General features: G+C 42.2%; 1 protein-coding gene across 1 annotated transcript; it reads right to left on the bottom strand.

Annotated features, from left to right (window-relative positions):
• Nucleotides 1-13,267: 13,267 nt before the first annotated feature.
• LOC117350522 (olfactory receptor 1509-like) lies at nucleotides 13,268-14,215 on the bottom strand. The gene has a single exon (XM_033924820.1). It carries the CDS (start codon nucleotides 14,213-14,215, stop codon nucleotides 13,268-13,270), a length of 948 nt encoding a protein of 315 aa, XP_033780711.1.
• Nucleotides 14,216-16,295: the final 2,080 nt, after the last annotated feature.

The following is a 16,295-nucleotide window of genomic DNA, read 5'->3' on the forward strand; positions in this document are numbered from 1 at the left end:
ACTGGAGCTAGTTTCGTTGCCGAATGGCTCCAGTGAGTATCCAATAATTTACAAGTTTGTATTTTGATATATGCTGAAATTTGTTATCAGCTATTGAAATTGGTTATGAATTTAATGGGTTAATATAAATAAAGCTGCGGCCAATGTTATGCCAACAATTCTAGGTGTACTGGAGTTATTTGATGTGAAGTAGTAGTGAATGTTATGGCTGATCTCTGAGTCCCAATGTTATGGGGGGGTTTTTAGCAGTTCAACCAATTTCTTCATGCAACTTAATTGAATAATGAGCAGACCAATGCCGACACTTTACACAAGCTAAGTACAGTTATAGAAATCATGATAGTGGGCACCACTGTGACACTGAACTTGATGTGCCAAGTTACAGAATTCCATCATTGCTCCCATTTTTTGCTAAAAATAACATAATTTATTCAGATTTATAACATATTTGAGGAGAAATTCTATCTAAAAAAATTTAACAACGGGAAAACAATCTGAATTTTAGAAAGTTGATTAAAGAACATACTGTAATAGCAGATGGTTTACATGACTGAACTTTTCTTGACATGGACAGGAAATCAGTTTATACAGTACATATCCCCAGAAACGATGCTTTCTTTTTTCCCAGCTTCTTCATGGCTTCTTTCATCTTCTCATTTCTCAGAGTATAAATGAAGGGGTTTAACCAAGGTGTCACGATGGTCGAAAACACAGAAACCAGTTTCTCACCACCAAACCTGACTGGTGGTCTCATATAGATGAAGACAAGGGGGCCGAAAAACAAAGTGACAACCAGGAGGTGTGAGGCACAGGTAGAGAAAGCTTTCCACCTTCCCTCAGCTGAGTCAATTTTTAAGACAGTGGAGATGATGTATGCGTAAGATATAGACACCACCAAGAAGCAAATAAGGGATATGGCTCCACTGTTGACCATATCTGTAATTTCACTGACAAAGGTACTAGAACAAGACAATAAATATAGGGCACGGGTTTCACAAAAGAAATGGTCTATCTCATTAGGACCACAGAACAGCAGCTGAACTGTTGGCAATACCTGCCCACAGGCATGAATGAAACCACCTACCCATGTAGAAACTACCAGCAGGAGACAGGCTCGCCTGTTCATTATTGTGGTATAACGCAAAGGGTAGCAGATGGCAACATAACGGTCGTAACACATAAGGCTTAGATGAAAGCATTCTGTACCCCCAAATAAATGCAATAAAAACACTTGAGAAATGCAGTCATTGAATGAGATGGTCTTCTTACATGTGACAAAATTATCAAGGGATTTGGAGACAGCGCCTGTCGATAAGCCCAAATCTAAAAAAGACAGGTTGCAGAGGAAGAAGTACATGGGAGAGTATAGGCGAGAGTCCACAGATATGGTTACCAAAATGAGAAGATTCAAAGTTATGGTAAGCAGATACATCACTAGAAACAGCACAAAGAACATTATCTGTAAGTCTGGGTCATTAGAAAGTCCAACGAGGATGAATTGGGTGACTCTAGTTTCATTCTTGACCGCTATTCTTTCCATTTTATCAACTGTAGGAAACAGAAATTCGAAAGACAATAGAAAAAATACATTTAAATTGAGACAGATGTTCAGAGAACATTAATATTCTTTAGAAGGACTTTAGAAATGCTCGCTCTTTAGTCCTTTTTCAAATCCATGCTAAAATCTCAGCTTTAGACATAACTTTTCAATCTTGGTGTTATTGTTGATTCTCAACTTACTTTTTCAGATCAAGAGCTCCTTTTACGAAGCCGCGTTAGAGGTTTAATGCGTGTAATAGCGCGTGCGTAACTGCCGGCCGCACTAGATGCTAATGCCAGCATTGAGCTGGCGTTAGTTCTAGCCGCGTAGCGCGGGTTTAGTGCACGCTAAAAGGTTACGTGCACTAAAACTGCTAACGCGGCTTCTTAAAAGGAGCCTCAAGTTTCAGAAGAGTTAAATAAAAAAAAGGTTTTCACTCTCTTAGGTCTTTAAGAACGGTAAGCCATTTAATTGATAACAGGAACTTTCATGCCTTTTTTACTTCCATAGTAACATAGTAAATGATAGCAGATAAAGACCTGAATGATCCATCCACTCTGCCCATAAATTATACCCATTAAAAAACACATGATTAGATTAACTTGTCTCTTCTTTGATATTTCTGGGCCGTAGACTGTAAACTCTGGTATTGTCCTAGGTTCCAAATACTGAAGTCACCATCCAATCTCACTCCAGCCTATCCAACCAGGATAGGCTGGAGGACATCTACCGTAAAGTCTTGTCAGAAACATCCTCTTGTTCCATATTAGTGGAGTTCACATAGATGCCCACCCCAGCCCATCCTCCACCAAATCACCATATGTGGAACATATATAGAATTGATTATTGCAATATGCAGGAATTAAATTGATTTTTCTTATGCAGGCATTTCATCTGTGAATCTTAGATGTAAGAACATAAGAACATAAGCAATGCCTCTGCTGGGTAAGACCAGAGGTCCATCATGCCCAGCAGTCCGCTCAAGCGGTGGCCCATTAGGTCCCTGATCTGTATACTAACCCTCTATCTATACCCTTCTATAACCTTTTCCTTCAGGAAATCATCTAATCCCCTCTCGAACCCCAATACCGTACTCTGTCCTATCACACCCTCTGGAAGCGCATTCCAGGCGTCCACCACCCTCTGGGTGAAGAAGAACTTCCTAGCATTGGTTCTGAATCTGTCCCCTCTCAATTTTTACGAATGCCCTCTCGTTCTTGTAATTTTCGAAAGTTTGACGAATCTGTCCCTCTCCACTTTCTCTATGCCCTTCATGATCTTGTAAGTCTTCAAACATTACAAAACACTGCTATTAAATTATTAGGACACAAGAGTAAATTTGATCATGTAACACCATTTTATTACAATATCATTGGTTACCCATTTCTTATTCTTTTCAATTCAGTGTTGATGTTAGCCCACAAAGCGTTTCACAAGATTGAGCCTAGTTATTTAAACTCACTAACTATTCTCTACACTCCGACACAAGTGTTACAGTTATTAGCGTAGAGAGTCATGCTGAATGCTCTGAGCTGCTCCCAATGCTCACAGAACTCCTATGAGCGTCGGGGGCAGAGCAGAGCATTCAGCATGGCTCCCTGCACTAATAACTGCTATCGCACCTTAGTAAAACAATGGGCTAATCTTTGGAATAAACTTCCAAAGTATATACATCTTGAATTGAATTATAAAGCTTTAAGACTGTTTTAAAAACTATTTTTTCAGTTAGCTTTTGGATCAGATGTTCCTCAAATGTGTGTGTGTGTGATTGAAAAGGTCTTTCCCGTATTTTAGGAAGTTCCTTTCCTTTCTGTTAGCCACTGAGAACTGTTGTAAGCTTTGACGGGACGATATCAAATTTTAATAAATATAAACATACTTTATTTTGCATTTCCCTAGAATTTCTGTCCAACAGGGTGCCAGAGTTGAATCTGACACTCTTCACAGGTTCCGCTTCTTCATGATTTAACATAGGTATACTTAATTTCAGTCTCTCCCTACCAATTTTGGTTCACAAACCACAGACGTCTGCCTGGCAGCAGTCCTACTTGCCAACTACCGGAGCTATTGGCGAAGCCCACTCCAGCCCCGATCCTTATCTGTTCATGCCATTATGAGACCCAGATCATAGAAATCTGTCCTCTATTGGTGTTACTTCTCAACCTCTGAAGCTACCTTCAAAGCTCAGTCGAGGGCAAAGAACAACAAGGTGAAGAAGACAGGAGATGAGTATCGCATTTATTATCATTTATATACCACTTGTTCACGAGAATTAAGCGGTTTACAAAACTACATACATTAGGCACTTTGGACTTCACTCTCTGTCCTGAACGGGCTCACAATCTCAACGAGAGCGCCTAAGAGAAAAAGAACATCATTCATATATTCAAAGATAAAAATAGAAAGAAGATGAGAAGGAAGAAGGAGCCCCGGAGAGATGTGGGGCTCCTTTTACTAAGGTGCGCTAGAGTTTTTAGCGCACGCACAAAATTACCGCACGCTAAACCGCGCGATACGCTACTAGAATAACGCCAGCTCAATGCTGCCATTAAGGTCTAGTGCGCACGGCAATTAGGTGCGCGCTATTCCGCGCGTTAAGGCCCCTTAGTAAAAGGAGCCCATAGAGAACCAAGGAAAGTGAAGCAGAGCGGTAACATTGTAGAGAAAAAGATAGAAAAATAAATCTAACAAGATAAATATAAATGATTATATCAGGCAGAATATGTAAAGAAGCTGCAGAAACACCTGATGTTAGGGATCATAACAAATTCTTTATCCTGTACCTGAACGGATATTCTTTTGATATATCCCAGCTTTGCTCTGTAAATAAAATTTATCCTCAAAATGATATTTTTAATACTTACGTTAGAAAATTGAAAATCAAAAAGACATTTAAAAATAGCGTAATGTTTAGAGTGGCAGGTTGAAAATCAAGGCATTTCATTCAAATTCCACTGCAGCTCCTTCCCCTCGTGGACGAGACATTTAACCCCTCCATTAACTCAGCTAACAACTCGGATTGTGAACTCTCCAAAGCCAGAAAATACCTCTATGTATACCACTCGCAGGCAGTATATGAAAACAACATAAACATTTTGGGCTCCTTTTATGAAGGTACGCTAGTGTTTTTAGCGCACGCAATAGCGCGCTAGCCGAAAAACTACCGCCCGCTCAAGAGGAGGCGGTAGTGGCTAGCACGCATGGCATTTTAGCGTGCGCTATTCCACGCATTAAGGCCCTAACGCACCTTCGTAAAAGGAACCCTTAGGGGTCCTTTTATTAAGGCATGCTAACTGCTACATGCTACATGCGTGTGCTACGTGCTAAGTCGCCCATAGAATATAATGGATGCCATAGCATTTAGCGTGCGCTACATCGGTTAGCGCACCTTAATAAAACGACCCCTTAAAGCACAATAATTAAATAGGAAAGATAAATAGGAAATAAATACTTACAGCATGTTATTTAGAGAAATCATCCTCTGAATGGATGATTTTTGCTCTACTCATTTGCAAATGCCAACCCTATTGCTGAAAATTACGGCAAAGTTTAATTCTGAGACGCATTAATTTCGAAGTTCCGGAGCTTCAGTAGCTCTGCCAACAGCTACAAGTTGAAGCCTTTCTCCAGTAGGCAGCAAAGTCATGAACTTAAAGGGTATTTGGGGCTCTGGGGATTGGAATCTTTGAGGATCTTAAAAGAAGCAGGTGGTTGAACAGCTTTGCTTATTTACACGATTCACCAGTATATCTGTGGAAAAAAATGCAATAGTTTCAAAACTATGGATTCCCTGTGGATAAATCTTGCATGAAAATTGGACAGAAAAAACAAGCTCCGATTCGCATAGAGAGGAGCGAAGACAAATCGGTCGAAGCCTTGGGGCCAATCGGCAAGGAGTAGGGGGAGGGGAGGAGAGGGGGGCGAGATAGATTAGGGGTGAGCGGAAGGGAGGTCGCCCCTCTCGATCCGGCATCAAACGAGGCGGACGCGGCCTCCCCCCCGCCCACCCTCGACCGCGACTTGAAAAATTTTCTCCTCACCTTCGGCAATCGTGGAACAGAGCAGACGGGTATCGGCAGCCTCAGCGGCACTCAGCCACCAATGCGGTAAGATCACAATAGCCGGCCCAACGTGCACTCTCCTGACGGAGGCATGCACAGTGGGACTCCCGGAGACACGCCGGATCAAGCAGAGGGTAGATACGCCGAGGCCCGCCGAGACGCTGCTTGCAACGCAGCTCACCAAGTAAGAGCGGTGGAGCCCCATGTAGCCGGGAGCTGGGTGGGGCCGCAGTGCGCGCGGCCACTTAAGGTCTCCTGCGCCGCCGGGAGGGAAAGGATAGAGCGCCCATGCTGGCCGAAAAGGAGGGTTGGGCTGTGGCACACGCGACCGAGTGGAGTCTCCAGCCCTGGGCCACATGTGGCTGGGAGGTCTGCAGGGCCTGCGCGGCCAGGTAGAGTCTCTGGCCCTGAGCGGCAAGCCCCATGTGGCCGGGAGGTGGGTTGGGCCGCAAAGCACGTGGCCAGGAAAACGCTATGCCGCTGGGGGCGCTAAACACGAGCCCTGATTTAGCCAGGAGGTGGGTCCAGTGCACACCGACAAGTAGTCTCCAGCGCTGAGCCGCAAACCCTAGCCGAAAAGGGGGGGTTGGGGGCGCGGCACATGGAGCCGAGTGGAGTCTCCGGCCCTGGGGCCCCATGTGGCCAAGAGGTGTGCCTACAGTCAGCCAGCATGCAGGGCGGAAGATAGGGGTCCATAGGGGCTGGCATGTTCTGCCGGCCACATGCCTGCCCTGCAGCAGGAGACTGCAAAACAGCAGACTTGAGACTGATTGAGAAATAACACTAAGCAGTAACATTGAGAAAACGAGGAGTCTTACCCTGCAAGATCTTATGGATTATCAGCAAATTTTCAATTCACTTCTCTGTGTAGCAGGCAACCAGTGTAAAGGTTGTAATATTTGAATGGACATGTTCATTAGACAAATTTAGCAGTAGCAGATGGAAAGAACCTCTGTGGTCAAAACAAAATGCTAGATCCTGACAGGAAGTTAGGTGGGCAAATGGACTTTGCAAATTACCCACATTATATATATAGGGCTCCCATGGGGTCGAAAGAAGGGCTGAAGTCAACTGGAAGTAAAAATGTATGGTAGTTGATTTTCACTGCTGTTTTAGCCTCTAGATGTTACTTTATGCTGTGTTATTTATAACTTTTGCCAACGGTGCTATTATAACTCTTGCCTGCCACAGGTTACAATTATATTGACATTTCCAGCAGTCTCAGCCACACGCTATTTATCCTTCTTGGGATTGTTGATGACCTTTCTTTAAGATGGCATTCTTAGCATTACAATTTCCTGATATGATTACAATTTTCCTGTTCTAGAAACCTAAATGAATATAGCATTCTTGACAGAATAAGTGTATCGCCAGTATTATGGGCTTTTATCGGATGTAATATAGCCCTACTAGTTGTTTAGCCCGTTACATTAACGGGTGCTAGCAGCCCTTCTCCCTTACTTTTACCTCCTCCCTGTCCAGCAGCACCCCTCCCTATTCCCTGCTCCCCCTATGGCCGACATCCGCCTCGGGGGGGGGGAGAGAGAGTTTCGCACGCATGCGCACTCCTACCTGCGGTGCCCTACAGCACACAGAAAACGGAACACGCAGATGGGAGTGCGCATACACGCGTAAAGTTTTATTATATTAGATGGCACAGCTAATATAGTAAGAGATATAACCGGGACTGGCCAAAAATGATCTGATGTCTTGCTCTCCCTTTCCTTGTAACTCCACTAATCAGGACTCTCCAGTGTCTTTGTAACTCCACTAATCAGGACTCTCGAGCACTTCACATTATAATTTTAGAATAAGATTATAGGAATTACAGGAAAAAGGAACAGTGATTTGAGTAGTATTATCAACATTATCACAGAAGTTTCGTGGTTGACTCCCATGAGTTTGAAGTGCAAAGAAACATAATAGAGGTCAAGCGAGAACAGACAGCTGAAGGTCAACTGATCAGTTCTCTACGTACTTGTAAAGGTCTGGGCGTCCCATGCTGTGCTTCATTAGCCCTCTATATTCATAACGTATCACCTGAAGTTTACCAACATGAGTTGGATTTAGAGAGTCCTTCAGTGACAGGCTCGGCAACGAGATGGTCCACATGGCTTTCACTCTTGGGAGAAATGGGTAATAGTTACTGCAGATAGGCAGACTAGAGGGTCCACATGGCTTTCATTCGCCATCCGGTTTATTGAAGCACGGGGGACACATCATGGAGTGAAATATATAATAGTTACTTAGCCTTTTATCTGCCATCAAAAGAGTTCACAGTTATGCCAAAAGGGCAGACTAGATGGACTTGATGAGGCTTACTACAGAGGAGCAGACTTATCCGCCATCTGGTTTCTTGAGGCACGAGAGATACAGACGTGATAGGCCACTTCGCCTTGGTTCCAACAGAGGGGCAAGAAGGCCGCTTAGCCTTGAGTTACCATTCAGGTGTCTATTAGACTCCTGCAACCTTTCTTGGATAAATGAAAAAAACTGATATGGGCCTTTATCGGTACAGCCTTTCTCGGTAGTTAATTTTCAATTAATATGGATATTGCAGATAGGCAGATTGGGCCTTTAGCCGTCGTTATGTTTCTATAAAACAATCACAGATTGGGCCTCTATCCCCTTATGTTTAGCTGGAACCAAATCCATCCTTATGTTTCTATTAGGCTCGTGAGCTCTCGGGGAGAGAAATAGATACTTAATTTCTAGCATGCTATATGTTTCTATGTTTCTATGATGCATGGGCATCTCTCGGGAAGACACACAAGGGTTACGGTAGAAGGGCTATTTGGCCGATATTTGCTTTCATGTCCCAGCCTTTTCCACATCATAAATGTTATCTCATAATTACTTCCTCATCATTAATATTTTGTCCAAGCGAATCAGTATGTCCTTTGCCAGTGGCATTTTGGACAGTACGAACAATGTGAGAGCCGAGTTGCTCGCCTCAGCGGTACGAACACCTTTTGAAACCAGCTCTCCTGAATCAATCGTGTCCGTGGGTTATCCCTGGGTAGGAGCGCCCATGAGTTGGGCAGCATTCACATTATAGTTGAAATGCCATGAGTTGGGCAGCATTCACATTATAGTTGAAATGTCTCTAGACTTCGGTGCTGCTCTTAGTGATAGATCTGCAGGGACTTCTCTTCACAGGTCCGATGCATACTACAGAGGAACACTTGCTCCATACGAGAGCACAGGTCGTTGGGTGGTTTTCGTCTTCCACGAATCCTAGAATCGAAGGGACCATATCCAGGTAGTATCACAAGGATATCACTTTATCTTCCTCGATTCATGAAAGGACCACGTCAAGGTGGTATCAATTCCTCTTTAGCCATGTGGCAGGACAGGCGGGGAGGTAAGAAGTAGGCCTTACAGCAATGAGCCCTCATATTTGGCTTCTTTGAGGTTTCGGTTTCTCCTTGCCATAGTGGGTCCTTATACGGGGTGATCCTACTGACAAGAGATGTTTGGCTTCCTTGAGGTTTCTCCTTGACCATAGCGGGCCCTTATACGGGGTGATGCTACTGACAAGCGATGTGTGCCAGACCAGCTCGGTTGACCTCACTTCCTGCATATCTCATGTATTAACTGTTTTCTTTCCTCACTCAGTCTATTCATCACCTGCATGGCCATGATATCATTTACCACCTTGCTTACGAACTCATTACAGGAGACCTTAGCCCTGGTGCAGGGATCAGCTCACTCTGTTAGCTCCTCCCACAGAAGCCCACTACAGCTAACATGTTGAATCCAGTACTCACAAGCATCGGTGAGTTAAAAATGTGAGTGACTCCCTTACTCAGTACGAGAGTCAGCATCTGGGAGGTAAGAACGAACGCCACGTAAGCAGATCAATATATGGATTGGGTCTATAATCGGGGAGTGACAGGGATATAGAGGGATATAGATGGAATCGGCGGGTTCTTATATCGGCTATAGGTGTAAATTAGGATTTACATGAAGGTTATGAATGGATGTAGGCTAGAAGCGGGGGTGCTATATCAAAGGGTGAATATGGATGGTGGCTAGAATCGGGCTTTACATTTGGGTTATGGATGTAAAAAAAAATAAAATAAAAATAAAAAAAATCAGGGGTCTACATTCGGGTTATGGATATAACAATTTACATCAGGGTTACGGACGGATGGTGGCTAGAATCAGATTCGGGGTTTACCTTATGGTTTATAGCACCTCAAGAGATGCTGAAGGACCTTCATAAGACCTTCATAATTACGGTTTACATTACCTCCAGAGCTGCTACACACACACATTATGTCTGAGTATTTACTGGTCTCACATTCTTGGATTATGGGGTTGACAGGATAATTAGGGTTATAGGTACAGTGAGTACATAGATTTAGCACATTGGTTGGGTGAAGTTTATTAGTACATTGGGTTGGGATATGTGCAACAATACATTCGGTTCAGGTTCATCATTCCATTATGCTCATCAGTACAGTGGTTTGATGAAGTTCATCAGTACACTGGTCTGGATATGCTCATCAGTACATTGGTTTGGTGAAGTTATCAGTACTTTGGGTTTGCATATATATTTCATTGCTTCATAGTGGCCGCAGCCACAGCACTTGGGGGGAACTCGCGATAAGTGAGGTTTCGCTATCCCGGGTAGTGGAGGGTAAACACAGCATATGAGTACAGTGCTTATGAAATGGGGCATGTCACCTTGCTTGGACGGCAGGGAGGCCAGGCCATGATCTTCACAGCAACGTACTGCTGATGCGAGGACACATCCTTGAACGGGATAGGTCCACCGAGTACGGCACCCCACGTTGGGAGAGGATGGAGAGGCATATGCTGTGCACCTGATCATGTGGTGGTTATATCCAATAAGTGTTATACATGGAATGTTATGTCATCTTCAGATGTTCAGTTTCGATGTACAGTTGATCACATTTCATGATTTGTTATTCTGCTCATTTGATGACAGTTGTGATGTGACAGTTGTGATGTAATAGTGCTGTTATGGCTGCGGCCAAATAAATTCCACACTACTTGAAAACGCCTGAGTATCATCATTGTGTCACGACAGATCGTGAGGGTTAGAGCAACAAGTGCTGAGTGTACGATTTGGAAATCTGCCTTCTTTCTTAGTCAGCATTTCCCTAAGGGCACACCAGAGTATTCTGTGCTTCTCCCATTACAGCCATTGCAGCAATATCACGGCTATGATCATGAGATGCAGGGATGACCCCCTGGAAATCCCACAGAACTTGTTTGCCTCTTCCAAATCAAACTAACATTTTGATGCTCCAGCCTCCATGGTAGAAACACTAGCTGAGGACGCCCAGAAACCTTACAGCGATTTATTGTTCATACCAAAGTCTATTCTTTACCATTAACAGATCATAATACTTTTTTATACTAGCTGTGACTTTTCAAAATTCAAAGGAAAGTATTTGGGTTCCCACCCATTCCTACACTGTTTCTTCCTCTCTGTGGACCAGCTACCAGACATTGGACTGCCTCACACGTCCCAGCAAACATTCTTTTAAGGGGAACATGAGTCTGTGATCGGGGGGATGTTGGTGGCGGCCGAAATATCATAGTTTCAATCATGAGGACAAGCAAGTGCTTTGATGCTCCAAGGGGACCTCCCTGTCCCTCACCATTGAAGACATGGGCTTCTTAGCATGTGTGCTAAATCCATTAGCAAATGTGCATGAACTGTGAAATATAACCTTAAATTAAATACAGATAAAACTAAAATGATTTGGTTAGGTATTTAATCACCACCAAGTTTAGATCATTTCTTTCCGCACCGAAGGTGTTTCGAGTTCTCTGGGATCCTACGCTATCTTTTGATGCTCATATTGCTGCTTTGAGTAAGAAGATTTTTCAGAAATTGAAACAGTTACAAAGGGTACAAAAATATCTCACGCCAAATCAATTTAATGCATTGGGTTATACCTTAATAATTAGTCAATTAGTTTATTGCAATGTACTATTCTGATAGATTGTGAAGGCAATTACAGATATCAGAAAATAATTCAGTCAGATTAATATGTCAGGCAAACAAATGGAAAAGAGCATCCCATTTTCAAAACAATGATATTAGTTGCCAATAGAAGCACAGATATGATTTAAACTATGTACATTAATATTTTAATATCATGCACGGTCTAATATCATTTGCCATTAATGTCAGTGCTATCTCTTTCTTTATCTGGCGAAAATCACTACATCAATGGAATCTTACTCCCTCTTTTACTAAGATGTGTTAACCGAATAGCACACGCTAAACGCTAATGCATCCATTATATTCTATGGACATGTTAGCGCACCTTAATTTTCTATTTCTTTCTATAATTCATACTAAACATACAGTATACTTGAACATTCTCTTTCTATATCCTATGAGTCAATAAAGGTTTGGAATTCATTACCACATACTATGAAACAAGAAGAGGTTTATGGAAAGTTAAGAAAGAAATTGAAAACTTTTTTATTTAGGCATCCAGAATTTAACTTCTGTCAATGTTGTAGCTTTGCGGTTCTTGTACTGGTCATTCTTATTGTGATCCACATTGTACACAAGGTACAGGGGGGTGGTCCATCCTGGGTGCTGATGTTAAGGGGATGCTCCCGGGGTTGGCATTGGTGTTGGCATCATGGTCCAGGAACTTACCCTTCTGGCAGTGACAGCTTCAGCCTTTATAACTCGTTGCTCTGCTACTCTCGGGTCTTCCTTTCTGCAGGGTCCTGTCTTCACAGAAGCAGGAAATATGCGGGACCTGGAAGAGAAGAAGGCCTGACACCAGCAGAGCAGCGAGTTCTGAAGGATGTGCTGCTAGAGTGGGTGTGACATAGATAGTGAGAGAGAGAAAAGGGAAGGGAGGGGAGGGGAAGAGAAGAGAAATGCTGCACCTGATTGGGAAGAAAGAGGGAAGGAGAAGGAAGATTAGGGAAGGGAGAGAAGAGGAGAGGAAAGAGAGATGCCAGACCATAGGGAAGGGAGGGAGAAAGGGATGGAAAGGAAAGGAGATGCCAGACCACGGAGGGGGAGGGATAGAGGCCAGGGCATGCGGGGAGGGAAGGAAAGGAGCTAGACCAGGGGCAAGAAGGGAGGGAGAGAAAAGGAGAGAAGATGCCAGAGTATGGAAGGAGAGGGAGAAATGGAAGGAAAAGAGAGGAGAGAGATGCCAGAGTATGGGTAAGGAAAGGGAAAGAGACAGTTGCTAGACCATCAGGAAGGGATGGAGGTAGCAAAAGGAAGAAGAGGAGATGCCAGAGCATGGAGGGGGAGGGAAAGATGGAAGGGAAGGAGAAGAGAGAGAGCATGGGGAGGAAAGGGAAGGAGACTGAGATGCCAGACCATCAGGAAGGAAGTGGAGAGAAAGAAAGGAAAGGAGATGCCAGCACATGGAGGGAGAGGGAGAGATGGAAGAAGAAGATAGGAGAGAGATCCCAGGGCACTGGGGAAGAGAAACAGATGCCAATGCACGCCACTGTAGTACCTAACTTGAAGTGCCAAATTACAGCATTGTCAGCATAGATCTACCTTTGAATAATAACAGCATAATTCATTCAGCTTTATTACACCTGTCAGAATTTTATAGACTACTTTAAAGAACATACATCAATCAGTACAAGCAGATGGTTTACTCGTACAAGTCATTTTTTTAAAAGGACAGAAAAATCAGTCTCTACGTACTCCCAGAAAAGACATTTTCCTTCCTCCAAGCTTCTTCATGGCTTCTTTCACCTTCTCATTTCTGAGAGTATAAATGAAGGGATTTAACCAAGGGGTCACGATGGTCGAAAAAACAGAGACCAGTTTCTCACCTGCGAATGTCACTGGTGGTCTCATGTAGATGAAGACAAGGGGGCCGAAAAACAAAGTGACAACCATGAGGTGGGAGGCACAGGTAGAGAAAGCTTTCCGCCTTCCCTCAGCTGAGCGAATTTTTAAGACAGTGGAGATGATGTATGCGTAAGATATAGACACCACCAAAAAACAACCAAGGGCTAAGGATCCTGTGTTGACCATATCCGCAATTTCACTGATAAAGGTACTAGAGCAAGCCAATAAATATAAGGTACGGGTTTCACAATAAAAATGATCTAGCTCATTAGGACCGCAATAAAGCAGCTCAACTGTTGGAAATGACTGTGTAAAAGCATGAATGAAACCACCTACCCATGTAGAAACAACCAGAAGTACACAGGTTCGTTTGTTCATTATTGTGGTATAACGCAAAGGATAGCAGATGGCAACATAGCGGTCATAAGACATAAGGCTTAGGTGAAAGCATTCTGCACCCCCAAATAAATGCAAGAAAAACACTTGAGAAATGCAGTCATTGAATGAGATGGTTTTGATATGTGAGACAAAGTTGCCAAGAGATTTGGAGACAGCAACTGTTGAAAAGCCAAAATCTATGAAAGATAAGTTGCTGAGGAAGAAGTACATGGGTGAATGCAGCTGAGAGTCCACATATATAGTTACCACAATAAGAAGATTCCCAGCTATGATAAGCAGGTACATCACTAGAAAGAGCACAAAGATTATTATCTGTAAGTCTGGATTACTAGAAAGTCCGAGGAGGATGAAATTTGTGACTCTGGTTTCATTTCTGACTGCCATTCCTTCCACTTTATCAACTGCAGGGAAACAGAAACATAAAAGACAGTAGAAGGAATAAATTAATTGAAAGAGATCCTCGAAGAACATTAATATTTTTTATAAGCACTGAAGCAATATTTACATCTTAACCCCTTCTTTATAATACGAGTAACAGCTGGAAAGTTCTCAGCCCAAACAAGAAGAGAATGATGCAGATCCATGAAACTTATTAGTTATTCCATACTTTTCATGATACTTTTTGTTTCAATGATATATGAAAGGAAACTAAAAGTGTCAAGAAAGTTATGGAATAACTAATAAGTTTCATGGATCTGCATCATTCTCTTTTTTGGTTGGTCTGAGGACTTTTCAATGGTCTCTCGTATTGTGATGTCATAATGCCTCATTCCACCAATGCCTAAGAGCCAACCTCATCGGTGATGTCACAATGGCTTGATTTCCCTATACTTGTGCCCATTTACTAGATGTATTTGCCTCATTGAAATGAAAAGTATCAAGAAAAGTGTACATTTCATGGTTTCACATGATTCTCTTCTTGGTTGGGCTGAGAACTCTTCAACAGCCCCATGTACGTTCTCCTACAATCTCTTATTTATTATGTATGTTTCTCTTGACTTCATTGTAAGGACTGTGTAGCATGATCTGCGGTAAAAACCTCCACTGTGGTTTGATAATATAGGCCCTATGTTAAGCTTCTATACACACTCATTGCCCTGTAAAGTAACTCTTGATAATCACAATGGATTCTGCTGTCCATACCCTATTTTTCTAACATACTGTACATCATACATGAAGTCTACTCACCATGTACTACCCACTGGTCTCCTTCCTCCATACTCAAGCACAGTTCATCAGTTCTCTGGAGGTTATTTAATTACTTGTACATAACCATCAGTAAAGCTTCTTTAGAATCTCTCGGTACCTCCAGTGAAGAATTCCTTCCTTTTAAAAGTATAAAAATGTTTTATCTCAGTCTAGTCTAAAAGTAAATCATTGAATTCATGATGTATTTAATCAAGAAATGAAATCATTGGCAATACAATTTCAGCCTGACATTTGCCTTCCCACTCTTTCTATTTAAACTTGATGGTCTACTCAAAGATAGTTTGGAAATGATTGCTCTCTTTCGATAGATTAACAAAACAGTTGGAAAGAGACAATGAGACACAGCAAGAGCCGGTGAGTGAGAAAAGGTGAAACAAGGTGAACAAGATAGGACATAAATTTTTACTGAAACTGGAAGAAAAACCTGTTGCTAGTTAGGGATCAGAACATATAACAGAGTTGATGCAGTGTCTGTAATAGATTATGTAAGCTGATTGTAACCAGCAAGGTCTTAGGCAGGAATTAATTTTTTAAAATAAATATTCTCTATTCTGGTCCTGAATAGTTTTCTTTTCATGTTTCCTAGCTCTACCCTGTATGTTTTAAAAGACTACAAGGAAAATAGCATTGAAGAGTAGGGTAATGGTTGGAGCAGCAGATTGAGAATCAAGAGATCCATATTCAAATTTCACTTCAACTCCTTCCTATTTAAAAAAATAAAAGTCCTTAACTTTCCTTTATCTAATCTACCAAAGATTGTGAACATTCTGAGACAGAAAATACATTTATCGACACCACTTGCAGGCAGTATTTAAAATCAAAATAAACATTTAAGGTAATTAAACAAGATTAATGTAAATAGAGATATAAACTTACACCATATTATTTGGAGAGATCATCACCTGAAGGGACTATTTTTACATCGTACCAAACATAATCCTGGAAATTACCACAAAGTATAATTTTAAGACACATTAATTCAGAAACTCTGGAGAATAGGTAGTCTCTGCCTCACTAGCTCTACCAACAGCTATACAGTAGACGGTAGTCAGCAAAGTGATGGATTTAAACAGTTTTGGGGCTCTTGGGATTATAATCTTTGGAGTGTCTCAAAAGAAGCAGGTGGTTAAACAACATGGCTGTTTATACAAGTCATAAATACATCTGTGGAAAAAAAAAACATTAGTTTGAAACTTCTGGAGTCCATGTAGATAAATCTTGCATGAAAATTGGATGCAAGTCATTTTCTCACTGA

The sequence above is a fragment of the Geotrypetes seraphini genome, chromosome 16 (assembly GCF_902459505.1).
Source record: "Geotrypetes seraphini chromosome 16, aGeoSer1.1, whole genome shotgun sequence".
NCBI lineage: Eukaryota > Metazoa > Chordata > Amphibia > Gymnophiona > Dermophiidae > Geotrypetes > Geotrypetes seraphini.

Coding starts and splice junctions, on each gene's coding strand:
- LOC117350522 (XM_033924820.1), bottom strand. CDS start 14,215: ATGGCAGTCAGAAATGAAACCAGAGTCACAAATTTCATCCTCCTCGGA.